General features: G+C 42.9%; 1 protein-coding gene across 1 annotated transcript in view; it reads left to right on the top strand.

Annotated features, from left to right (window-relative positions):
* The window catches only part of RERE (arginine-glutamic acid dipeptide repeats), a 304,090-nt gene that overhangs the window by 58,299 nt on the left and 218,683 nt on the right, over nt 1-27,108 (top strand). The window contains 1 exon segment of the mRNA XM_021095277.1: nt 20,659-20,729. Coding sequence (XP_020950936.1) covers nt 20,659-20,729 — 71 coding nt within the window.

The raw sequence follows: 27,108 nt of genomic DNA, 5'->3' as shown, positions 1-27,108 counted from the left end.
CAGTCATTTCCTTCAGGGAAATTAGGGAGCTGTTTGGTGGGGAGTGGATGGGAGATGGCCTGAAAAACCACACGTGCTCAGCGGATACTGCTTCATCAGGAGACTTACACTGTGGCACTAGATCCAGGGAGAACTAGAATAGCACATGGACATTTAGAAATAGTTGGGCTTGCTATGCATATGATAGGTAAGTAGAGGGACTACGTCAGCGGAATGTGCGGGTTGTGCTGGTTCATAAGCAGCTTTTTCTAGGCAAGAGGTGTGTGATAGAGGGGGTAGAATTACAGCGTCTCTTATCCCTTGGTGTTTTGCACCTGGTTTAAATACGGCCATTCCCATTTATTTCTCTTGTGTCTTTTCCTTGCTGGTCCACTCCAGAAGGACAGGGGTGTTTTTCCCTGTTAGCTTATCAATGTACCCAGAAAAGTCTCTGACACATTCTAGGCGATTTGTTATTCATTCCCCAAGTTGGCACGGCTGGCGAGTACATGCCCGAGTGTTTACCCTCTGTTTCTCGAGTGGCCTGTCTTGAATGTCTCAGCTGTGCCTCCTTTAGGAGTTGGGCAGTAAACACATGTACAGAGTGGTTGATGTAAGGACTTTGTTGGGAAGGGTCCTCAGGCTGATATTTATGCATAGAAAAGACTATCTAGAAAATTTACATTGGTTTGAAAAATTGGTATTCAGTTTGTTAAAGTTACAAATTAAAAGACATGGCTCAACTTATCCCTTTTGGCTCAAATCTTATCCCTTTTATAAATCAGACTATACACTCACCCGTACACACACACACACATACACATACTCACACATATTTTAGGGCCACACCTGTGGCATATGGAAGTTCCCAGGCCAGGGGTCGAATTGGAGCTATAGCTGCTGGCCTACACCACAGCGGCACCAGATCCGAGCCACATTGGACTTACACTGCAGCTCCTGGCAATGCCGGATTCTTAACCCACTGAGTGAGGCCACGGATCAAACCCACATCCTCATGGATACTAGTTGGGTTCATAACATGCTGAGCCACAGCAGGAACTCCCAGACAAATTTTAACAGTCACTAAAAAGGGGTTTTTGAATTATGATTGGTCTTGTTTATAACGTCAACATTTAGACTATAATATTTGGTATGTATCGTTAAGGGATCTTTTAACACAAACCTCAATGTACATCATGCTTTTGTTTTTTACTTTTTGCCTTTTAGGACCATACCCACAGCATATGGAGGTTCCAAGCTAGGAGCTGAATTGGAGCTGCAGCTGCCGGCCTACACCACAGCCATAGCAATGTGGGATCCAAGCTGCACCTGTGACCTACACCATAGGTCATGGCAGTGCTGAATCTCCAACCCACTGAGCGAGGCCAGGGATTGAACTCACATCCTCATGGATATTAGTTGTATTCGTTTCTGCTGTGCCACAATGGGAACTCCATGTCATGCTTTTTTAAGTGAAATAAACCATAACTATAAATTAGGGGAACCTAGAAAAGTGCCTTTGATATTTCAGTGCTATGCATAAAGTCACTTAGGTTTCAATCTTGACTGCCCATCTGAATCAGTTTTACACAGAGAGGTAGTACAGATCACTCTTCTTCGACCACTGGGAAGGCGGGTAGTGGCAAGGGGCAACCTCTGTGCCCTTGTTTCTTCATCAGTAAAATGGGAATTAGCGTATCCACCTCAAGGGCTGTCAAGGGGATTACATGAGTATTTACACATACACAGGGGGCTTCTTTATAAAGAACCAGGAATATGATAAGGTCCTGGGGAGTGTTACTTTAAAAAATTGGAATGACAAGGATATTTTTCTAAGCCACATCCTTTTTACTGTAAAAAAAGGGAGTTCCCATTGCAGCTCAGCAGAAATGAAGCCATGAGGATGCGGATTCAATCCCTGGTCTCACTCAGTTGGGTTAAGGATCTGGCATTGCCGTGAGCTGTGGTGTAGTTTGCAGCAGACATGGCTTGGATCTGGCATTGCTGTGGCTATGGTGTAGGCTGGCAGCTGCACCTCTGAATCGACCCCTAGCCTGGGAGCTTCCATATGTTGTGGGTGAAGCCCTAAAAAGAAAAAAAAAAAAAAAGAATAAAAATACCAAATCCTGACTTCTTATTAGCCCCCAAACTGTTAATATACTTTTGATTCTCTTAAATCTTTCTTTACCTAATTCTAAATCGTCTCAGGGATAAAAGATGTAGATCAGTTTAAGGAGATAATTACCACCAAATTGGGGTTACTTAATTTTTAACTCAATTCGGTTGAAAAGATACGTACCTTCTAATGGAAGGTATTTGTTGTCCCTAAGCCCTTAAAAGGAGGTGGCTTCTGGCCTCACATTATCTAATTTAACTATTTATCAGCGTCTACAATTCTTTCATGATTAACTGCTTGATTCTTTTTTTTTTTTTTTTTTTTTTAATTTAAAAAAGTTTTGCTCTTGACTCTAGAGACTGTTGAACATGATGGGGGTCCTAAGATAGGTGTGCTTCCTTTCCAAAGATGAATGTCTTTGACTCTGCTAGGATCTTGGGTTCTATTTCCTTAGGCCTGTGTAATCCTCAGGATGTCTAAAATGTTCCTTGGAATGTTTGCCTGCCCTGTGGTGATAAGCGCTCATAAAGTTTTTCTGTGATGCAGGTATAGACTCAGGCCAGAACTTTTCCTAGGAAGCTGCTCTGTCTGTGCTGAGAAAATATCTCAGTGAAGTGTGGAAACCACGTGGAATTCCTGGCTCAGGTTCACTCTGCGTGGAGACATTGCTGAGCTTTCAGTCCCCTCTGCTTTGCCGTTACTGCGGCTGCTGTTGACCGTGAGCTCTCCAGGACGTCATTCAGAGGGCTCAGTCACGGCGCCTTCCCTGTTCCCCTTTGGGTGTGTTTCTGTGTCTGCACCTGAACTGGACTTGCCTCTTGCTCTTGGTTTCAGTTTGTCATAGTTGATAGAAAGCTTTTCTCTCGGTGGTAGTGATGACTAAGTTGAGTTAATTGCTTCTTAAGAAGCTCTGGCTTATCCTGGTAAACACAGAGAGCTCCCCCCCCCCCCTTTAAAGTCCCAGTAGAGCCTACATCTTTCTAGTTTAGGTAAAGCATTATATAAACTTCTAAAAGGGCGGGGGTGCAGGATGCAGGGTTTATCAAGAACCCCTTCGTACTCAGTATTTATTTTGATAAAGAGACTTAGAAGCCCAGGAGTTCCTGTCGTGGCTCAGTGGTTAACGAATCCGACTAGGAACCATGAGGTTGCAGGTTCGATCCCTGGCCTTGCTCAGTGGGTTAAGGATCCGGCATTGCCGTGAGCTGTGGTGCAGGTCTCAGAGGCAGCTCGGATCCCGAGTTGCTGTGGCTCTGGTGTAGGCCTGTGGCTACAGCTCCTATTTTAAATGATCCCTAGCCTGGGAACCTTCATATGCCGCAGGAGCAGCCCAAGAAATGGCAAAAAGACCAAAAAAAAAAAAAAAAAAAAGAGAGAGAGAGAGAGAGACTTAGAAGCCCAGTTTTGTTTTATTTAATTGATGGTCTGTCACTTGGCCTGCTAATGCCCTGTCCACAGATCCCAGAGAGCAAGCATACCCATTCCACTTTTTCTGCACTGTTGTCCTCTTTGGCATGTTCCAAATGTGGGATTCACACAAGAAAAGGTGTAAGAACGATGCAAAGGAGAAGTGAATGTTAAAGTCCAAACCAGAAGAGAAGAATGGGAGAGATGGTCTAATTGGACGAAGATGGATTTCGTCTCCTGCAGCAGGTGATCCAGGCTGAATGTAGCCCATTTGGAAGGAGGGCTGTGATCGCTTGGCACTGTGGTTCTTGGGCGCAGGAATGGGAATATTTGCCATCCTTGATCTAGATTCATAGAAGGAGCTGGGTTTTCAGATGGAGAAGGTGATAAGGAGCTTGGAAGTGCAGTGTTAGGAGCACTCTGTTACTGGGTAGGCATTGGCTCAACGGTTTACTTTTTAATCTTCAGGCCTCTGTGCTTGATATTAACCACTAGAGACATTCTTGAGCATTTTGTAGCAGAAGGTTTCTGAGCACATGTGTCAGGAACCGAATAAAAACCCTGTAAAAACATCATCAGCTGAGCTGTGTGACTTACTCAAGGAGTAAGTACTTCTAGGGCAGTGGTCAGCACACTCTCTCTGTAAAGGGCCAGAGAGTAAACATTTTCAGTTTTGCTGTCGGCCGTACACTCAGTTCTGCCCTTGTGGCATGAAAGCAGCAAAGGATAAGATGTAAATGAATGAGGTGGCTGTGTTCCAATAGCACTTTATTTACGGACACTGAAATTTGCAATTCATGTAATTTTCACACGTCAAGAAATATTCCTTTTTTTTCCTCCAACCATTAAAAAAAAATGTAAAAACCATTCTTGTGGGCCTTATAAAAACAGGCAGTGGGTCAGATTTGACATGTAGGCCACAGTGCCAGTCTTTGCTCTGTGGGTTTCCTGCCTCAACCTCTAGTTCTGCCCATTCATTCTTAGAATTCCTAAAATTCTTCCATCACCTAGTATTTTATGCTACATTAAAAATATATAATTGCTTTTTATTTATCCAGTTAAAGAATTTTTACTTGTTTGTATTTTTGAAACCAGTTAGATATTACATTGTAACTTTCTGCTTCCTATCAAACTCTAAGAGGCACAGAATGATGCTTTATGAATAAGGTATTTGCTGGAGTGATGACACTTTGAAATTGTGTGTTTAGGAGTTCCTGTCATGGCTCAGTGGTTAATGAATCCGACTAGGAACCATGAGGTTGCAGGTTTGATCCCTGGCCTTGCTCAGTGGGTTAAGGATCTGGCGTTGCCGTGGGCTATGGTTTAGGTTGTAGAAGCGGCTCAGATCCCTTACTGCCGTGGCTCTGGTGTAGGCCAGTGGCTACAGCTCCGATTAAACCCCTAGCCTGGGAATCCCCATATGCCATGGGAATGGCCCTAGAAAAAGCAGAAAGACCAAAAAAAAAAAAAAAAGAAATTGTGTGTTTATGTTTTCTTTTTGAGAGAATGTACATGCATATCCTCTGTGTGGAATCTGAATGAGGAAAGAAAGTGAATTAGTGAAGATAAGCAGGTACAGATCATGAATATCTCCAGGGAGGTTCTTACTTCACAGCTGTGTGCTCCGTGTTGGGGAGTCTTGTTCATTGGTTGGTTGTGAAAGCCAGGCTTCTGAAGACTTCTGTTCAGATGGAACCTTAGAGGAACTGGATGAGCAGTGGCCTGGGAGAGGTCAGAGAGAGGTGGGAATTCTTTTGTTTGCGTCTCCAAGCTAGGTACTAACATCGGCTGGACTGTGACGGATAGAGTCCCAATCACAGTGGAACAAGATTTATATTTACCTAGAGTTTAATTGGATCGAGAATTCCTGCAGTTATGTTAAAATCCTTTGCCCTTTTGCTTAGTGAGCAGGCGTTTGAACTCCTAAGCTCTGGAGGTTTAGCATTTGCTGGCTCAATTAATTGTTAAATGTTCCCTTTATTATAATTATACATCCATGCCTTGCTTTGTAGTGGCTGAGAAAATTGCTGAAAGACTTGTTTAATCTGTTATACTTTATGAGTTTTGTAAAAAAGATCTTTTTAAAAGGAAACACTTTTGATTTGAAGTGGCATGGTGGTATTTGGGTTGGATAACGTCGTTTAAATTGAAATGCAGGAATTTGGCTCTGCTCTTGACAGAGATTGGCTTGTATTTGACATTGACCCATGTGTTTGTCGTCTCTCCAGACACTGCCTTCTATTTATTCCAACAGCTTACCAGCTGAGAAAACCAGACTTCCCTCAATTAAAAATATTATCTGTGAATTTAAAGATGGAGCAGTATATTGTGTTTGTTGAGTTACTTTAAAATTTATTTGCATATGAATGATTCCTGGAGTTCCCTAGTGGCCTAGTGGTTAAGGATTCGGCATTTCACTGCTGTGGCTTGGGTTCAATCCCTGGCTCCACGTGCTGCAGGTGCGCCCCCCCCCCCAAAAAAAAATGATTTCCTTTTGCAAAACATTTAAATACCACAGAATAGGTATGTATGTGTGTGAGGTTTTTTTTTTTAAATTTTTATTGAAGTATTGTTGATTGACAATGTTGAGATAATTTCTCCTGTACAACAAAGTGATTCAGTGATACGTATACACATCCATTCTTTTTCAGATGTGCCTGAGTTTTGATTTGGAGATAACTGAATTCCCTAAATACTAGAAAAAGTAAAAACACAGGCTTTTCTTTTCTACTTCTTCCTATGTTTCTGTTAGTATACACTTTGTAATGAATTTTAAATACCCTAAAATAGATGGGGGTCGATCAGTACCTGGTCCTTTTAAGTTTATGCTTAAAATGCGTGAAAATGCATGAACTTCTAAAGTCACTTTACCAAGTCTTTTAAATTCATACCTAGTGACTGTCATTATGTTTGCATTAAATATTTAGTACCTTTAAATCTTTTTCATTATTTCATCATTAAACATGTGCTCAAATTGATTAGGCAGCACACTATATGTTCCATGTGAACGATAGTCCACATTTGTTCATTCGTATAACCCCTAAATTTATGTTACCACCTATCTCTAACTTCTTTATTCATTTGTCTTTGCAAGGAGTGCCCTCGCAGTGGCATCCAGGGCCGTGGTTAGTATGAAGTGTAAACTGAATGGTAAAGGGCAAGATCTGATTGTTCTCTGTTCTCTCTGAAGGCTGAGGACGTCGCTCTGGTTTTCCTTGTGTGCTGGGCAGGTGCTGGTGCTTGACGCATGGTGGGCTCGGCCCACTTCCACTCCTCAGTAGAGATGGGGGCTGGTGGGGGGGGCTTTGATTATGACTGTAAGTTCCTTTGAAAAAGGAGAAATGGATTAATTTATAATGCAGATGTAAAAAATTATTTCAGTATGTTGCTTTTCATTATTCTCAGGTTTTACATTAACATTTTAATTTGTAAAGCTGTACATAACCGTTGGCTCTGAAACAGGCTATTATTCTTAGGTGCTGTTTAAACTTTGCTTGTCCCGAAATCCCATTCGTGCTGGTATTCTCAGACATAGGGGAGCTTTCTTGTGGTGCAGTGGGGTGAGGATCTGGCGGTGTCACTGCAGCGGCCTGGGTGGCTACTGTGGCACAGGTTCGATTCCTGGCCTGGGAACTTTCACATGCCATGGTGTACCTGTGCCCCCCCGCAAAGAAAACCCACATAGGTTCTGCGCAGTTACCAGATTGATAGAGGGACTGTTAATCACTTTAGGTGATTGTAATTTTTTCTCTTTAGTAGAGGGAAAGAAAATGTCGCAAAGAGATCTTGCCTGATGTGTTGTATTTTTAGAATGTCAGGAACAGTTTAATGGAAAAGTAGTGTTTTACTTACTGCTATTCACACCCAAGGATTTCAAGTTTGCCTTTGATAATTAACTCCAGCAGCACTTAGACTTGGGGGGAGATTATGCTTCTTCCTTACAAGGGATCTTGTACCTCACATTTCCAGCTAGACAATGGAGACCTGATTTCCAGTTTGCTCTTGTACTGACTAGAAGATACTTTGAGGGGGAACAACCCTGGGCTATTATCTGTCAGGTTCATAAACTAGAATGCTTTCAAAGTATCCGGAAACTATTCAAAAAAATAGATGTTGGCATAATCGCATTTGGCATTCAGATCGTGGTTGGTGGAGGCTCGTTGTTCCAGAGACTCTCAGTTTTGTCATGCGTTTTACTTCTGTTATGTCCCCGCTGCTGGGATTTTCAGTGCTCTGTCGGCTGATGCCTCGACATCTGGGTTTCCAGCTCTTTTCAACATCACTTCTGTTACTTAACTTCTGTAATGATTGGAGGTGCTCCATTTTTGTTTTCTCTCCTTAGAATTTACTTGCTGCTCTTTGCCTTTGCCCTTTGAGTGCATTTATAACACTTGAGGATAGTCCTTTTTATTTCTCTCCCATTTTCCCCATTTTTTTCCTTCCTGCATTTATAATTTTTTCTGTTTGACGAGCAAAGAATACATTTTCAGGAGTTCCCTGGTGACTCAGCAGGTAAAGGATCCAACATTGTCACTGCTGTGGTACAGGTTCGATTCCTGGCCCTGGAACTTCCACATATCATAGGTGTAACCCCAAAATATACATTTTGATGGAAGAAAATCAAAATATTCAGATATGCGAAAGTTAAAAATTAAAGCCACCAAATTACTGCTCATATTTTGTTGAACAGTTGCTCTCCTTAGTTAACATGTGTAGGGTTATGCTATTCACTGTTTGGTAATCATTCCTCCTCTGCCTTTTTTTGGGCTGTGCCTGTGGCATGTGGAAGTTCCTGGGCCAGGGATCAAATTTGAGCCTCTGCAGTGTCAGCACCAGGTCCTTAACCCGCTGAGCCACAAGGGAACTCCTATAATAATACTTTTAAAGATAACATATCTTGAATTCATTGCCATACCAGGAATTATCAATTTGAGTCATTATTGCTGCTTAGTATGCCATTAATACTGGAATTCTTAAGCTGGGGTCCATGGTCAACCTAGGGGACTGTGACTAGAATTCGGGAAACTGTGAACTTGGGTGGGTAACACATTACATCTTTATTTTCAGTAATTTATTAATTTTGATTAACATTTAGCATTTACTTCAGTTAGGAGGGTAGGTGATGAGGCATTCACGTGCCCGTGACACCAGTATGAATCGCTGATATTTTTATATGACATGTAAAGAAAAACATCTGAAAACTGTGTTTATGTTGGTCACTACTTGGACGTTATGGAGCTGATTGGGGAACAGCCCAGTAAATCTTATTACTTAATGAACCAATAAAGAAGTATGTATATTACATTACATTTTTTTCCCTCATATTGTGACAAGTATTTCAGTACATGTTTTTGTGAACTTAAGCCTTTTCAGGGGGTGGGTAGAGTTTGGGTGTATAGATTAGGGTTAGGGCTAGGGTTAGGGTTGGGGATAGGCATGACACAGAAAACATTAGAGATGCCCACATGGGTCAGTAGATACCGGCATGTAAGTAGTTATAGGTCGTTGAATTTTAGATTCTTTCCAGAGACTCTCCATTGTAAACAGTAGTGGTGAATATTTGTTTATTTCTGCTCGCTTTCTTTACACGTGGAATTGCTGAGTTAAAGGGTAGGTCTGGACTGCTGAAGATTTTTAATGGCTTGTCATGACAGTTCTTTCTAACTAGCCCTGATGTCCCATAGGACGTGGGCCGCTGCAAGGGACTGGATTTGTTGTTTTGAAATTGGAGAGGCGTCCTCTAGGTAGAGCAGGAGACCTTACATCTTTGGATGGTAAATCTCCACCGCAGAGAATGGACCAGGCACGTTTGTGTGCTCTGTTTTTTATCCGCGGTTAATGGTGTGGAAAGGAGGAGGCAAAGCTGTGACATCGCGTCTTCCTTCCAGTGGGAGGTAGAATGTAGAGTGTGTTCTGAGGACTTCGTACCGTGTGGGTTCCGATCAGCCTTAACGTAGACAAATGATAGACTGTTTCAGAAAATTTGCTCATCAGTGGTCCTTGTATTTTTGTTGGAGGACAGCCACATATTCTCTCTCAAGAAATCCTAAGATAAAACCCACAGGAAAGTGGAGAGGAAAGAGGGGCTCCTGAGTGGTGCCACTGGACACCATCAGCCTGTGCTCTGCTCGGAGTGCTGCTGTGCAGAACGTGCGGCCCCTTATTTATGCTTGTGGAAGACCTGGGATAGAGTCACGCTAGGAACTTCCTCAGCTGTGAAGGGAGGCAGTCGTGGACTTCGTTCGGCCTCTTGGCCTCACTTCCTCTGCCTCTAAGGCTTGAGTTTTGTTTTTTGTTTGTTTGTTTGTTTGTTTTTGCTTTTTAGGGCCACACCTGCGGCATATGGAAATTCCCAGGCTGGGGATCAAATCAGAGCTGCAACTGCTGGCCTATACCCCAGCCACAGCAATGCTGGACCCTCAACCCACTGAGCAAGGCCAGGGATCGAAACCGAATCCTCGTGGATCCTAGTCGGGTTCGTTAACCATTGAGCCAAGACAGGAACACCAAGGCTTGAGACTTATCCCACTGAAGGTAATAGTTTATGCTGTCTGATCACCCTGTGTTAACCTTTCAAAGTCAAGAGCTTTATGTTCTGTATGTTTATACACTTGCTGGGGTCATCTGTTCCTTCCTAGCTTTCCGTATTAAAGAAAATTAGAATATTCCCCCTTAATCCTTGTTTTGGGTGTCACTCTGTTCATGAATGTAGTTTAAATATTTTGTCGCATTTCAAAATAATTTAAAGATATTTTGTACAATGTCCAGAAGTGCTGAATTGTGAGCCAGGAAATTCTTGATGGGGTTCTGTATCTACAGTCACAGATTTTGCTATTCCGTTCTGTGCAGCCTCCATTCCCCTTGTCATCTTGTGATCCGTCTCATGGTCTCCCTTCAGACAGTACATCTGCCTTCAGGCTCACGGGAAGGCCAAGGAGTGAAGGGGCTCTTCTTTTCAGGATTCAGTTTCCACAAGTTGAAATACTACCCTTGCTTATATCCCATGACCAGAAATTAGCCATATGACCAAAGCAGCTATAAAGGAAACTGGGAAATGTGTTCTTTTTTTTCCCCCCTGGGGGGCCATAGGTCTGCTAAACATCAGGTGTTGTTGTTGTTCTTCTTTTTCTCCTTCTCCTTCGAGTTCCTGAGCCAAGGATCGAACCTGTGCCATAACAGTAACCAGGGCCACAGCATTGATAACATCAGATCCTTTACCTACTGAGCCACCAGGGAACTCCTAGATTAATTAATTAATTTTCAGATGGTCTTTTCTTACGGAAGAAGGCAAGAATGAAATGATGCTCAGCCAGAAGTCTGTGTTACAGAGAGTAAAAAACAAGTGTGGTTAAAGTTATTGAAGACATGCAGTTATTTGTTTTTATGTTTAGCTCTAATTCTAGATGGTGAGCATGTCAAGGAAAGGACACTATTTTTATTCACTTCAGTGTCGCTAGTGCTTAACCAGTGGTGCCAGCAAGTCTGTGAGTGAATATCTTATGAGTTTATGATTCTGTTCCTTGTGGAATATATTTATCTTCATTTCTCAGCTTTAATGTAATCTTGACAAGATTTGCCTGTTACCACTTTCGCTAAAATGGAGAAGTCTTAATTTTCCTCTCTAAAGTTCTGATTTATTTTGTCTCAGCAGATGTTCAAAACATGATTTTTTTCAAGGTACAAATTACTAAGAGCACAACTCTCATGAAGTGTTACGTTGGCCCAGAGCAGCTGCACTCATTTGTTGAAGTGTGTTGAGTACAGTTTCGTAGAGAGCATCCAGAGCTTCTTATGGCCTGAACAATAAATGAAATCTTTCATCTCATTTGAGGAATCAAGAGGCATTTAGATGCTTTAAATACCACTACCTTGCCTGGATCTTTGCTCATTTTGCTAAGTGACAGGTGGATGGCAGATTACCAGACAAGATCCCACCTTCCCCCATACTTTTTAGCCCAGGAATATGTTATAAAGCAGAATTATTATATGTAGAATTCTGTGGAGATAGACAATTGAAAATTGTCATTTAGGTGGAGCTATTTTTTTCCCAAACACCTGTTGAATATATAAGTAAAAATAATTCACAGTGATTAAAGATTAAAGATCTTTAATGAAAATCTTGAGGTTCAATATTTTAGTCTGGTGAAAGTGGCTAGATATTTTATTTTATTTTTGGTCTTTTTAGGGCTGTACCCATGGCACATGAAGGTTCCCAGGCTAGGGGTCTAATCAGAGCTGTAGCTGCCGGCCTACACCACAGCCACAGCAACGCAGGACCTGAGCCTCATCTGTAGCCTACACCACAGCTCATGGCAACGCCGGATCCTTGACCTGCTGAGCAAGGCCAGGGATTGAATCTGCAACCTCATGGTTCCTAGCCAGATTCATTTCTGCTGAGCCATGATGGGAACTCCTAGATGTTTTAAATTATTCTTAAAATATTTTTAGTCTTTGACTTTGGTTTTAAAAGGAACACACAACCAAGCAATAGTAACTTCAGCAACAGAAACCCAAATGAAAACAGTAATGGTTTAAGGGAGAAAAGAAGAGGTTATGGATGCAATAAGAGAGTCTGGGAACAAGCTTCATTTGCCCTTAACAGTTTTTATAAATTAAAGCAAACAATTAAATCTGAGGCCCATTGAAACTGTAATAGGCTTTGGGCGAGCTAGAGGAATTGAATGGTCTTTGCTAGATGTTGGCTGTCGCACTAGTAGCCTGTTATAAATCAGCTGGTAACAGAAGAGCACAACCCTCTGTGTCTTTAGCTTTGTGCACAGTGTTGTGGAGGTGAGGTGGGGCAAGGCACACAAACAGGCTGGCGGGGTTTGGGCGTTCTCCGGAGGCCTAGCAGGTAAAGAGCCCACGTTATCACTGTTGTGGTGCTGGTCACGGCTATGGCATGGGTTTGATACCTGCCTTGCCTGGGAACTTGCATATGCCGTGGGCTCAGCAAAAAAGGAAAGAAGATAGGGTGACATTGAGGATGACATGGAGGGCGGTGGAAATCTTGACTTGGGTCCTGGAGGTTGGATGGAGTGCAGCAGAGCCACGCGGCGGCCGAGCAGCGCCAATAGTGTCGAGAGCTTGCGGGTGGAGACGGGACTGCCATGTGGTTACGAGAGAGGCAGAAACCAGCTGAGAAAAGGACCACCAAGGAGAGCTTGTGGTTTTCCTTTGCTTCTCTTATTTTTGCGTGAATTAGTCTGTCAGTCTGTGACCCTGGTGGTTATTTTGGGGCAGCAAATTCCGGAAGCTTTCCTTCTTGCCGTGTTGGTCTTGATTTGGTAGGTTTCTCTGAAGGTGTTTTTTGCTCGTCGTTTTTTTCTCCTTTAAGCATCTCACAGCTGTGTGGATGCTTGGGTGAAAGACTAATCACTCGAAAAGAAAAATCACTCATGGGATTGTTTTGTTGTCTGGTAAATAAAACTCAGAAGTAAATTTCTGTTCAACAGAATTTCAATTTCAGAAGTCATTCCGTACAGTATTTATTAATATGTGCTGTGTGCCTTGTTTGTATATCTAAATCTGTATGGTAAGTTTAGCCCACTTTTAATGAGTTTCACCTAATGATGACATGTTGACTGATATGCAGTATATAAGGAAATCACCCATTAGTATGTAAAGAAATTATATAAGGTAGAAAGTTTTAATCCTCAGTTTTGCTAGCTTAAAAAAAATCTGTAATAATTGAGCATCTCTCCGTCCAGACGGACAAACTTTCATTTCCCAAGCCTTCAGGTATAATTTAAGTCCTAACTCTTCATGACAAGTTGGTAGTAAATATTAGAGTGGTTAGAAATATTACGAGTATATGTGTGTAAATATATGTATATTAGTCTTTCTAGGAAGGCTTATAAGACATGGATGCCTAAAAGTACAAAAAACAGTTGGTATGGGAAAACTTGTAGCTTGATGATTGAACTGTGGAGCAGTTGCTTTTACCACATCGAGAACTGCAGACTACAATTAGCTGTCATTAATTTTTCATTGAGTAGAAATATGTTCCATTTACTGTACAGTCAGGAGCCAGGCTTGAATGAGTTTAAATAGATGAAATCTAAATTATCCTGACAGTCCATTAAACAGTAGCAGAAAACCCGTAGAGAAAATGGATTCACTATGATACTAGTTTATAATAAAATCATTTGCCAAATAAGAATTATAGCCAGGCATTGTGAATTCTCTGTGTTATTTCCAGTGAGCACTGCAAATTGGTTGAGCCATTTATTGTCCGGCCCAGGCTCCCAGTGCATTGTTTTCTGGAAAGGAGCTGGCAGTGTTGCTTGAAATCAGCTCTGCAGGATGTGACACCAGAAGATCAGACTAGCGATTTGTTTGTTGTCAGTCTTATGGGCAGAGAAGAATCTTCACTCCAGCCCACCTGTCACTGGGTATTTTTCCTGTGAATACTGGGCATTCTATTCCTGGAAGTGTTTGAACTCTTTTCTGTGTTGGTTTCCTAAATGTACATATTCGAGCCACGTTTTAGTTGTGATTTGGGGGTTAATAAGGACCTTTTGTTAGCAGTCATCCTCTGCTGAATAGGGATTTTATAGCAGAATTTATTTTTGATAGGATTCCCTGAATTGGGGCTAGAGTTGTTACCTGCCTTCTCAGGCCTTAGAAAGGTAGGTTTAGTCGGGCAGTGAGAGTGAGAGTGGTTTGGAAATTCCCTTCCCTTGTGTCTCTGATGCCCTGAGACACTTTGCTTCGTAGGACAGGTGGCTGTCACTGATTTTGAAAATAGACTCCTCCCTCTTGCCTTCCCCTAGATTCCCCGTGTCCCCTTAGGCACATAAACACTGTAGACTTGCAGTAGTTAGTGTAAGAGATACGCATCACTTCATGGGGATTTGGATGGAAAGCTGGCTAGATTTTTTTGTTTTTTGGGGGTGGGGGGGTCTTGTCTTTTTGTGCTTTTTAGGGCCACACCTGCAGCATATAGAAGTTCCCAGGCTAGGAGACTTGCAGTAGTTAGTGTAAGAGATTCGCGTCACTTCACCATGGTTTGGAAGGAAAGCTGGCTAGAATTTTTTTTTTTTTTTTTGGTCTGGTCTTTTTGTGTTTTTTAGGGCCACACCTGCAGCATATAGAAGTTCCCAGGCCAGGGGTTGAATCAGCGCTGCAGCTGCCGGCCTTTACCATAGCTACAGCAATGTGGGATCTGAGCCATGTCTGCCACCTACACCACAGCTTGTGGCAATGCCAGATCCTTAACCCACTGAGCGAGGCCAGGACTCGAACCAGCATCCTCATGGATACTAGTTGGATTTGTTTCCAGTGAGCCACAATGGGAACTCCCTAGAATCTTTTTTTTCACAATAGGGATTCAATATGGGTTACAAGGAAGGCTTTTGAAGGAATATTTTTAGAATAAAATGTGGTGATAAGAGTGCTTAAAATGTTCTTTGCTTGAGTAATACAATTGTCAAACCGTGGCTAATGTTTAGTGTATCAGTATAACTAATAAGATTGCTGCTGCTGGCAGGATGATCTTGCTTTTTCTTGTTTTACAGAGTTTTCAAGTCCATGTAGCATAAGATCGATTTGGGAATGAGGGGCGGTTCTTGCGATAGCAGTTATTCTAGAACAACTGGCATTACTTCTTAATGTTAGAATATAATTGTCTTGAATTAGTCTTTAAGCTCGTGATGCACTGGAAGATTTTCTGACTCCTAGAGGAGGAAGAAAAATGTGGAACATTTAAACAACTTTTCCTTTAGTTTATTATGAACTGCTTCTCTACCTGCCCCTCGCAACTTGAGTTTTTCTCATAATTTAATTCCCTGTTAGCACTGAGAATAAAGAGAGGTCAGTGTTTGGTAGATGTACCTGGCGTTGTGTTTTTAGACAGAAACTGGTGTAAGCTTTGTACTACGAGTTGAGAATCTATAGGCATTTGTATACATGGACTTTGATTTTCGTGAAGTTTGAAAAGGATGGAACCAAAGACAGATGTTACTTGAGATCTTAGAACCTAAAAGAAGGTGTCGTCAGTCAATTTTGGTGACAGTTTTCAGGGTCAAACTACAGGATGAGGGTAGGGACTGAAAAGAGGCTGCTTACGTAGGAGCTTTTTGCCCAGTTCTTTTTCCTTTTCCCTTTTTAAGTTCCCTGCTCTTCCGAGACATGTGCGTGTCCCTTCTCCACAAAAGAGTCTAGCAGGAAACTGGAAGTAAGAGGTCCTACAGTCGAGTGATTTCCTAAAGACGTATTTATTAGCAGAGAGCCTCCTTGTTGTTGCTATTGCTAGAGCATAGCTGTCTCATTTGAACCTTGTGTGACCTCTTTTCTGTTTTAATGTTTTCATTCTAGCCCCTTGTTCCTTCTACAGTTTGGAGTGTTCGCTGTGCAGAAGGCAGCGCACAGTTTACAAAGCGGAGGCGTGGTGACAGGTGTGATTGTTGCACAGACGGAGAAATGAGAGGAGAGGCTCTCCTGGCTGCCGTGCAGCACGCGTGCATGGGGATTTGGTATCTCGACTTGAGCCGTGTGCACAAGCGAGGGCCCACACGTCCCCACACCCGCAGCCTTTTGTACGTCGGAGATTTGGAATGTCCGTATCGGCTAGTGGGGTGCTCGTGGACCTGATTCTGCTGTGGTCCCCCGATGGGGCTGTTGGGTGTGGAGGCAGGAGGAGGAATCCTGTGTGAGAGGAGGGGAAGCTGGAGCGTGCAGGTCCTGAGGGCCAGCCTCTGTGGCCACCGCTGTGCCACCCAGCTGGCCTCTGGGGGATCTGTGTGTGTGAAAGTCTTTGTTCATGCGTGCTCTTTGCAGCCAAGGTTTTCTATAGGAAACCACAGTAGAGTGGCACTGCCAGGCTTTGCAAGGGGGTGAGAAGGTATTTCAGAGATGAATCGGCAGAAATCCGTTAATGGAGAGGGAAATTCTTTACTGTGGGGCTGAGCAGCCCGGCTGAGCGTTGCCCAACCAGAGCTTCAGTGGCGAGCTCCCAGCACTGCTGCCCAATTAGTGGGCAAAGCCAGCGTCCACTGTGCTGGTGAGCAGGCTGTCAGGAAGGATGCTGACAGGTTCTTTGTGTTTCAGCCTGACAAAGTGCCTGATGCTTCAGGCTGTGGGGTTTACCCTTGAGAGGACCCTGCTCTTGCTCTATTTACATGAACCTGCTGATTTGATGAGGGTTGGAAAGCAGAGGGCTTTCTTTGCCTCTAGAATCTGCCTTTGGCTGACTTCCTTCTCCCGCTTAGCAAATGCTCTGTTGTTTGCAGATGGCACAAGAGATGCTTGGGCACAAATCTCTGTTGAGGTTGTGAGAAACAGCCAGAATCGTCCTGTTCAGTATCATTGCCCAAATCATGGACACAGGATTTGAGGTCACTTAATCGTGTGATCCATTTCCAGGCAGAGGCTACATTTTAGAAAATAAATCTTAACCTAGACCCGTGGTTTCATTTCCAGACACCCTGAGTAAAGAAAAAGAATTGTTATCATGTATTGTTTGGAATAATTGATATTGATGGTAATAGCCTCACTCATTTTTCTGGCCCATTTCAGCCTTGCTGATTTTAAGATTAAAAATATATATATTTGCCCTGCAGCAGCCGTTAGCTCAATCTGGTAAATATGCATTTTCATACGGGTAATTTTGAAAATGTGCATTATGCACTTAATGGATCGCATCAGCTTTGCTCAGTTCTTTCAGAACTGCTAGCTTGCTTGCTTGCTTTTTTTTAAAAGGCTCTTTTTCTTTTTCTCCAAAAAAGGTGTCCGCAGTATTTGTGTTGGCCACAGGGAATTCTCAGGTGGAGGACATCGATCCAGCTGACTGGAACCAGTGTTATAACTAGCTTCAGACAATCCATGCTCTCATAAATTGCATGAAAATTCTTGGCAAATCATTTGGGCTTTAAAGATTACCTGGCATATATCCCAACTTAGATTTTTAACGCTGCTGTTGACTTATGTTCTCATCATTCCTTCCCAAATAAACCATTTTATTTTTGTGCTGACTATAAACATCTATATGAAGTTACTTTCTTAAATAGGTGCTTAATGAAGAGATACGCGGGAAATATTTCTGAGTATTTGGCCTTATTTAACCTTGTTTTGAAAATCATTGAGTAATAGTTAAGTAGATTTGTGTGGGTTAGGATTAGGGTTAGGGTTAAATTCCAACTTGTTTTTTTAGAATGTATTCTCTTTAGTTGGATCTCTCTAAATTTTTACAGGAGGGTTAACAAGTTTGACTCTACGGTAATTTTTCCTACTTTTATGTTTTAAATGAATTAGGAAATTTGGGGCAAATCAACACACTATTTTTTTTCCCGTTTCTATGGCGAATTTGACAAGGTGTGCAAAATTTTAATGACCTCTGATCTTGGTCGTTCTGTGTTTTATGACTCTTGATGTAAAATAAACTCTCAATTTTGTCACTTAATTTTGACGAGAGCTTACCTGACTTTTCCCATCATGCTGATAGTCGTTACTTGTTGTCGTGACCTGTTTGATAGGTTACGACCCTTGTGCGGTGGCATCTCACTCTTGGGTTCATAGCTGTGGGTCAATCTGGGTGGCCATCATAACTTTTTATACAAAAAGAGGTGATTTTTTTCATCCAGTAACAAGGCCTTCATGAGTGAGTATGGAAATTCCCCACGTGGGCTTTGAGGATCTGCTCTCTTCTGCTGCCTTGTCCCTCGGGGCAGCATTGCTCAGGCTGGGGCTGCAGGGCAGCCTCCAGTAAGACCACAAAGAAGTGTTTGGGCAAAGGGGATTAGTAGTCGCCCCCACAGGTCAGCGTATTCCTTTCCTTCCTTCTCTAATGGATTCATATCTGGGTGTATTTACATCTGATCATTCTCCTGCATGTAACTTTGTAATGAGGAATGAAAGAATATAGATTCCCTCTTTATGTATAAGTTAACAGCTACTTTATGTCTTTATATAAGACTGCTTAGGGCAATAATGATTCTATTGATTATGAGAAAAAGAGAAAGCTTTTCTTTGTGTAAAAAGAACAAAGTTAGACATACTCCCCGTCTGACCATCTGTCATTTACTTCAGTTCTGTCTGGTTTTCCCGACACTAGTGTCAAACACCAGTCCTTGGAGGGTACAGAGGATGCAGAAAGGAGTGAGTGTCTTTGAAGCTCAAAATTGATAGTGACGTGGGTCCTGCAGACCATCTGATCGCCAAATAACTGACCCAACAGAGGATGTAAATTGTGGTTTTCTGTAAAGGAAAGGAAATTTTCCGTTAAGGAACGGAGATGTCATTTCTTTACTGAGGAGCCGTGAGGTAGCTCTCTGTAAGGTTGCAGGGGTGCGTACAAAGGTAAAGAAGCTTTGGCGAGGCTGGGGGTAGGGATGCGGGCGTTTCTTTAGGACGGCACGGCCCAGGGAGGGCGAGATGTGCTGTGGGATCGGACCATCAGATGCAGCAAGTTTCTTGTCACAGGGGCTTTACGGAAGCAGAGGTCCTTGGTTAGGAAGGGGCCCTTAGTTGCGAAGCCAGTGACTCGTCCGTAGGTGTGCCAGTGTTACGAGATGGAGGAGGAGGTGTGAGGAAGGAGCGGGCATGCGGATGGTGACTCGTTTGCAGGTTGGCGAGATGGGTGCTTAATGGATATCTAGGTATTTGAAATGTTGGTGGCGGGTACAAATGTTGGTAGGGATTGGAACACAGACATCGGGAACCTTGGGTGGTCCCCCGACTGTGCACATTGGAGCTACAGTGTTTATTTAGGGAATAGGTTTCTTCCATTTTGGCGTGAATACCAAATGGGGAGCAGGCAGAGAAATAGCTTCCACCGTGGGAAGAGAGCTCTGGTCTGTCCCGTGCTGTGATGAACGTGTTGAGGGGTTGTTGCCTGGACGTTGATGAGTTTTTTCCTACCCCGCAAGTGCAGATATGGGTTGGGAGATTCTGGACGCCTCAGTGCTTGGCTTTTGGGTTTCTTCTTCCATGATGACCCTGGGCTGCAGAAGTCCTCGTGTCTTCCGGAAAGTTTCCTGGAAGGAAGTGCCCTTTAGTCGTCAAGTCTGTCTTTGTGCCTCCCTCTTCGTGGTCAGGTAGTGCCTGTAAGACTGGACTTTCCATGGGATTGAGGGCTCCAGACCTCTGCTCCTTTGCGGGGGGGTGGGAGGGTGGGGGGGAATGGGGGAGTGTTTAGCACGTATGAGGAAAGACAAATCTGCCTGTGTTCTCAAGCACCTGAGTTATTCCAAGACATTTATTTCAAAGGGCTATAAGGAAGGATAAAACAAATGGCATTTTAAATGTGGGCATTAGGGTCCCTCTCCCCATAAGGTATGATTGCAGGTGCCTTTACTTCTCAGTAAGTAACACCTCGACTTTTCTATCCTAAGCCTTATGGTGATCTGAGGTTGTAATGTGGAGAATTTTTACATCCTTCCTTTAAAATTACTGCTTCTGTAAATAAAAATTAATAATGTATCAGCCTGTCATTTAAAAAAGTTAACCTTGAGACTCCAGCTATTGAAAGTAATATCCAACCACTGCCATGTCAAATGTCATTTAAGAAAGTGCTCTTCTTCCCTGCGGAAAATGTAATTTGGTTTACTTCATCCCATCTCTGATTGGCTGCCTTGTATTCTTTACTATTAGAAAATAAAATATATTTACGTTAAAATGTAATAGAAAGTTATCCGTAAGATAATAGATTGGCTTTCTTTTTCTTTCTTCGTTTGGGTGAAAAGGTCATTGTAATAGCATGTTCAAGTTAGTCTTCTTTATGTATTTATTTTTTTCACAAAATATTTACTAAAATTAAGCAGCGCTTGGCAAAGCTGTTTCTTTTTGTGAAGACGAGAGAGCATCGATCTGAGTAAGACATTCAAGGTTTTGTCTTGGTGTGTCACCTTGAGCAGGTGATGCCCTTTATCAGAGTTCCTTCATCTGAATACGGATAATCCTGAGGGATTCCCTCTCCCCCATCTTTAGGGAGACTGGAAACAATAATTCAAGCTTTGCCAAGTTCTTTAAATTACCAGAAAGTGCTCAAAAAGAACCCAAGAGTTGTTTTCTTTTAGCTTAAAAATTATTTGTAATTTAATGATATGACCTTTGTATGTGCTTTGTCATTTGTTTATTTATGCAGTGGCTTTATGGGCCCTGTCTTTGTTCCCTGAAAGGTAAATGCCATTGTTTTAAAATTTCTTTTTCTTTTAAAGACTGTGTGTATATCGAGAGTCGGAGACCAAACACACCGTATTTCATCTGTAGCATCCAAGACTTCAAACTGGTAAGCATTGTTCAATGTGCTGTTGATCCTGCTCTGTGCCTTCTCCCCTCCCGGTTCTCTCTCGGTTCCTTCTCCATCCCATTGACCCGATCACAAGTCACCTTCCGGGTGAGGCTGCCTGGTGACTGTGGCACTCAAAGAAAGCAGGAATCCGTTTCTGTCTTTCCAGTTTTATAACCTGCTGGAAACAAATATTTCTGTAGTTTTTATGCCTTTATCAGCTGTCTTGACAACAGTTTCAGAGGTTTCCCTGTGTTCCTGTCGTGGGTCTTTTGTTCTCAGCCATTGTGAAGAACCTGAAATAAATTTGGGATTGGATGATGAGTTGGGGGAACAAAAAAAAAAAGAACTGTAAATTGGCCTGAGATCAGTTTTCTGCGGCAGTTGTCATGTACTGAGGTATTTTAAGCAGGTACAGGGTGTGCCTTGAACCTTTTGGGGGGTCTCGAGGTGGTGGAGGTTGGAGGAAGGAAGTTTGGCTGGGGATGGTATAGCCACAGTACTTTGTCATTTTCACAAGTACCTAAGTGTTGATGTTGCCTTGTTTTTGGACCCCTGGTTCTCACACTTGGGGCTTTGGATCCCTGAAATTTGTAGAGGTTTTGCACAGGTCTGTAAATAAACATTCTCAGCTTTAAATAAACAAATACACCTCACCTATGTCTGTGTAACTACTTTTCAGATGTATTAATATGGTGCTGTGATTTTAAAAAATGAAATGCTTTAATGACAGGACATGGGAAAGATTCACTGTTTATTTTGTATTTTCCTCAGACAATTGATACGTGAAATGCTGTCACTTGTTTGGGGGTCTTTTGAAGCATTGAGTTGTCAAAAAAAGATCCTTGTACTTGAAGGAACCTTGTACTTGTGAACCACTGTGTATATTTTTAGATCTAGAGGAATCCTCATCCTTGAGCCTTGTGGTGATAGGTGGCAGTATCTGTGAAAGCTGTTATTTCCAGAACCTGGTGTAACTTTCGACAGTGCTTGTGTTCTGACCTTGTCTGTATGTCTAGAGAAGAGCCATGTCGTCTGGGTTCTGCATCTCCTTTGTTTTCTTTTTAAGTCATTTTAAATGACTCTAAATGTCCAATTAGTGTATCCGATTGAGTTAGTTAAAAAGTTGCATGTCATTTATTTTTCTTTATTTGAAAATTATCACGTAGCACATGCTTTTAGTAAGAGAGTAAAATGAGCCATTTACGTCTAAGATTTCTTATTCTGGGTAAACTGCTTTTACCTTCTAGTTGTTTGACAAGGTGGCCTTACGGTTTAATCTTGTAAATCAAGTGCTTTCAATTCAGATTTTATGTTCACATAAAATTTTACCATTTTTAGAAGCCTCTGCTATTTGTTATACGTTGCCTTCCAAAGATTTTTTTACAGATGCTGCACTGACATCTGAAAATCTGGGTGGTGGCCTTGTTTCCTGAAGAGTTTTCTTTTGCCAGTGGCTGGTGCTGCCGCTCTCTGCCTGCTCACTGTCTTTGTGTGTGGTTTTCACCACATGTAATACCAGTGCACTGCAGAAAAGACGCAGCTGTGAAATGAAATAGCAAGGACTTTTCTTTTACCTGTTACGAGTCTGAGCCCCTTTTGTACAGTTTTTGCCCTGTAGCAGGTGCCTTCCTGTTTGGTCGGCATCTCTTATGAAATGCTGATCACAATGTGATAGTTGCTATTGGGGCAGAGGTTCCTGCTGAGCTACAATGATCGCTCAGGGTATTAACAGCAATAAAAGCCGAAGCTTCTGTTGTCAGTATTGGTCTCGTACAGCACATGAAAGCTGTCTGCTAAAACTGTGTGGGAAGTGGGGTGCTGTATGTTCAGACACCTTTCTCTAAGTCACATATTGCTGTGCCTTATGCTTTTGTTTGTGTTCTATATTCAGCACGAATTCATAGTTGTGTAAGAGTAACAGAGATGCTGATGAAATATCTGCTTCTGGAAGGAGTGTAGTTATTGTCTGGATACCCACCTTCTTCCTTGGTTCTCAAGGCTCATGAAAAGATAACGCAGTAGATGAGAATAACCTTAGGCTTTTCTTCCTTCACCTTACGCAGCCCAAAGGGGAAAAGATAAACAGAAGGAAAGGTGCTTTGTTTCTCTGCAAGATTTTAAAAAGAAGACACTGGAGTTGTTTTGCCCATAGCACATACCATGTATGGCAAGTGGAACCATTGGAAAACAAAAACCTAGTAGATTAGAAATGTTGATTACTTGTGTATTTTTATCTTTTAAACTTTTTTCGTTTTGCGATTTAACTGAGAGATTATTTCTTTGTTGATAGCGTGAGTTGGTGTCACGGTGAGCTTTGGCAGCTGGAGTCTGGGGCCTGTCCGAGGCGCTGGGGGAATGCCCTTTACAGGGCAGGCGGCCGGAAGAGGTGGCTGCGGCGGGGCCGGTGGGCGGGGAGTGGGCCTCCTAGGATCCTTTCCTGAGGATTCTGTGTCCTCAGAAAAGGACTCTCTCCTGCAGCCAGCTTGAGCGGATCGTGTACCCGAAAGAGCCTGGTCTGGCACCTGCAGCCCTTTCTTCTGCCAGGTTCCCGTAGCTTTTGTAGGTCGCTGTGTGGTGGAGGGTCACACCTTTGAGGGGTTTGTTCCTGCATGAGCCCGGGTCCTCAAGGGGCGTTATATCCCAGAGTGCAGTTAGCAGTGTTTGGGGTTGTAATCAGGGCCCGCAAGAGGCATTTATTCACTGAAAGCCTACTGTGTGTGCTTTGAGCACAGCGCCGCAAGGGGAACCGAAGAATGTGCGGTGTCCCTGCTGGCTCTTAGCTTCTAGCGGGACAGGCAGCGGTGGTCTTCCTGGCTGTCAGTCCTCTCTGAGGAACTCTGATGGGACCGAGGTGGAGGAAGCCATTCACTTAATGTCCCAGAAGAAAGATCCCTTCCTTTTGCTGAAAAAAAAAAATACAATTGCAGTTTTCAAGAAATCCAGGCCTGAGCGTAATAGAATTAATTTGCCCCCTAGATATTATCATGGGTTCTGAGAAGGCTTAACAAGGAGATTATTGAGATTAGCATTTCCATTCGGTTTGACACCCAGGGTTCCTTGTCTGGCTCCAACAGTCATGCTACTTCTTCACTCCTGGAGAAGCGGTTGAAGCCCTTCCTTTAATATTCTACATGGGGAGTTCCCGCTGTGCTCTAGCGGGTTGAGAATTATCAGTTCTTCAGCTGTTATGTGAAATGAATTTTCAGACGGGATAGGTAATTATTTCAAATATTATTTTGAGCAAACGCTATTGATCATTGTCATTAGAATTAATCCTGGTCTAGAGCTTCCTTGGCGTTGGGGCTACGTCATTAGGGATATCGTGCTATTTCCAGTTGACCTTTTAGGGTTCTGCATGGATACTTGTGCTCTTGTGTCATTTACACCTCCGACAGCATACATTCTAAGTGCTGATTTTGAATGTGGAATAGCTGAGGATGCCTTGGAGAAGGCACTTTGTTTGGTACTGCTGTGACTGTGCGGGCCAAGTTATTTGAGTGTTAATGCCTCTGTCTCGTAGCCAGATCGGAGCAGCTGGGGGAGGACCATTTGAAATTCCTTTCTGGTTCCCAGCCTGTACTCCTAACCCTGCACTGACCACCACAGTGCCACAGATGGGGGCATCAGCTTAACTTCCACTCACCATCGAAATCGCCCTCTCTCCACCAGGTCGACTTTCTGAGACGTGTGTTAAAAGCAAGAAGCTGGAGTTCCCGTCGTGGCTCAGTGGTTAGCAAATCTGACTAGGAGCCGTGAGGTTGCGGGTTCGATCCCTGGCCTCGCTCAGTGGGTTAAGGATCTAGCGTTGCCGTGAGCTGTGATGTAGGTTGCAGACGTGACTTGGCTCCCGAGTTGCTGTGGCTCTGGCGTGGGCCAGTGGCTACAGCTCTTATTAGACCCCTAGCCTGGGAACCTCCATGTGCTGCAGAAGTGGCTCAAGAAAAGGCAAAAAGACCGAAAAAAACCCAAAAAACTGAGAAACTAACATTGTTAGTCAGCTGTACTCCAATATAAAATGAAAGTTAAATTTTTAAAAAAGCAAGAAACTACTTTTCCTCTTTAAGTGAAAACTCAACCGAGATAAATAATTGTCTTCCCTTTTTGGGGGGTGGGGTGGCTAGAGACCTTTCCATAGATAAGGCTGGAGAGAAGGAGGCTTCTTTTACAGGTCCTCTGTGCACATACTTGTATCCACAGAGTGAGTCAATTATCGTTTAAGTCTTATACATCTTAGTTATTTAACCCCAGCTTGGCTAAATGTGACCACTCAGCGCAGATGTCTGGTGTGTGGGCGTTTGGGTACCGGGTACCAGGCGCATTCCTTTTTGTCTTAGGTAAACCTTGCATAGAAAACTTTCCTGCGAGAAGTGGCAGGAAGTTGCCTTGATTTGCACATGGCTGATTGAGAACTTGAGAAGTCATGCTGGGAGCGGGTGCCTGGCTCCTGAGTGGCTGTCTTTCAAGACCATGGCCTTCTCACCTCCCTTCATTTACCTATGAAGTTGGGATATAAAGTACCTGCCCTGCAGATGGCATGTTTTTAGATAAAAGATCAAGCCTGCAAAGTGGGAAGTGCATGGGATGATCAAGACGTTGACACTTTGTTGGTGCTCTAGGTTTAAGCTTTGTAAGGGCAGATACCTTGTCTGTGTTATTCATTGATGTGTACATTGCATGGCACATATAAAATCCATGGTAAATATCTACTGAATATTGAATCCAGTGTCATTTCAGTGGAAGAAAGCGACTGCATCCAACTTTCAAAGGACGTTATAGTCGTTAGATACAATGCGGGCATTAACTTCAAATTAACCTTCAGTTTATTAAACAGGCCACAGAGTTCTGCTTACTTACCTTGAGTTAGCCTGCCGTGTGCAGTATTTTATATACTTAAATAATAAAATTCTAAAAACACTTTAGAACTCAGGTTTTAATTTTCCTAAGGAGGTTTATGTGCGTGTAGCCAAAGTCAACATTTTTAGGCATTATTACATTCTGTTTCGAATTTTCTGTATTACTAACTTTTAGCAAAGAAAATGAGGTTTTAGTCCAGGTGTAAACATTCCAGAGGAGGCTGGCTGATAAGCACAGAGCCTTAGGGGTGATGATTTGTGTCTGTGTGCAGCATGCTTGTTTTTCTCTTTTACTTTTTCTTAGTCCCTCGAGTTCTAGCTTGGCGACTCGGATGTGATGTTGGATAATGACGTGAAGTCCGTCATCAAGTGTTTTCAGTTTTTGGAAGTGAAGAATTTAAGTCTTACTCAACGAGATTGTGGAAGGGGCAGCAGAGCCAATTTTTAAAAAAGAGTTGTTTCTTTTTGTTAGTTTTAAGTTCTCACCTGTCGGGAATGAGGGCATCACTGTGACACTGCTCTTCCTATACAGTGATTCCTAGGTTAAGAAAAGCTTGGAGGAGTTCCCGCTGTGGCAAAGAGGGTTAAAGATCCGGCGTGTGTCTGTGGCATTGCCTGTTTGATCCCTGGCCCAGTGCAGTAGGTTAAGGATCCAGTGTTGCCGCAGCTGTGGCATAGGTTGCAGCTGCATCTCAGATTCAGTCTCTGGCCTGGGAACTTCCGTGGGCCGAGGGCGAGGATGGAAAAAGGAAAAAAAGAAAAGATTGGAAAAGGAAAATTTTGCCATTTACAGCCTATGGTGGTTGGACTTGGGGGGTATTATGCTAGGTGAAATAAATCAAAGAAAGACAGATACTGTATGAAGTCCTATGTGGAATCTAAAAATACAACGAACTAGTGAATACAATAAAAAAAGAAACTCGCAGGTGTAGAGAACAAACTGGTGGCCACCCGTGGGAGGAAGAAGAGGGAAAGAGCGAGACAGAGGGGGGTGATGGAGAGACAGGCTGTCGCGGGTGAAGTGTGAGGACATGTTACAGCACAGGGAGCACCCCCATATCCTGCAGTCACTGTAAACAGTCTCATCTTTAGAAATTGCGAGTCACTGTATTGTGCACCGTATGTAATATTGTGCATCATCTCTACTTCACTTCAAATTTTTTTTTTTAAAAGGAAAAGGTTCACATTACTGTTTTGGTGCTAGACTATTCTTCTGGCGGCCACCTTTCCCGCTCTTCCTTGATTTAAAATAAAGACCGTTGCTTAGTCCATCTCGAGCCTTGCAATGAACTGCACTGGGATACTGGGCTTCCTCCACGCAATGTTTGGGGTAAGCCACCCACAGTGAATATATGGGCAAGGACTGGCTGTCCTTTTCACACATCAGTTTGGACTTCGTAATTTTATTTAACCCTTTAAGAGTCAAGAATAGGATGAAATCACTTAGCTCTGGGTTTGAGGGCCATAGAAGAGGTGTTACTGAATATCTGCCCCGCCCGCCCCCCACCTCCACCTCCACCCCA

This window comes from Sus scrofa, chromosome 6 (assembly GCF_000003025.6).
Source record: "Sus scrofa isolate TJ Tabasco breed Duroc chromosome 6, Sscrofa11.1, whole genome shotgun sequence".
Classification (NCBI taxonomy): domain Eukaryota; kingdom Metazoa; phylum Chordata; class Mammalia; order Artiodactyla; family Suidae; genus Sus; species Sus scrofa.
The sequence above is the reverse complement of the archived record's forward strand: the minus strand, read 5'-3'. Positions and strand labels throughout refer to the sequence as shown.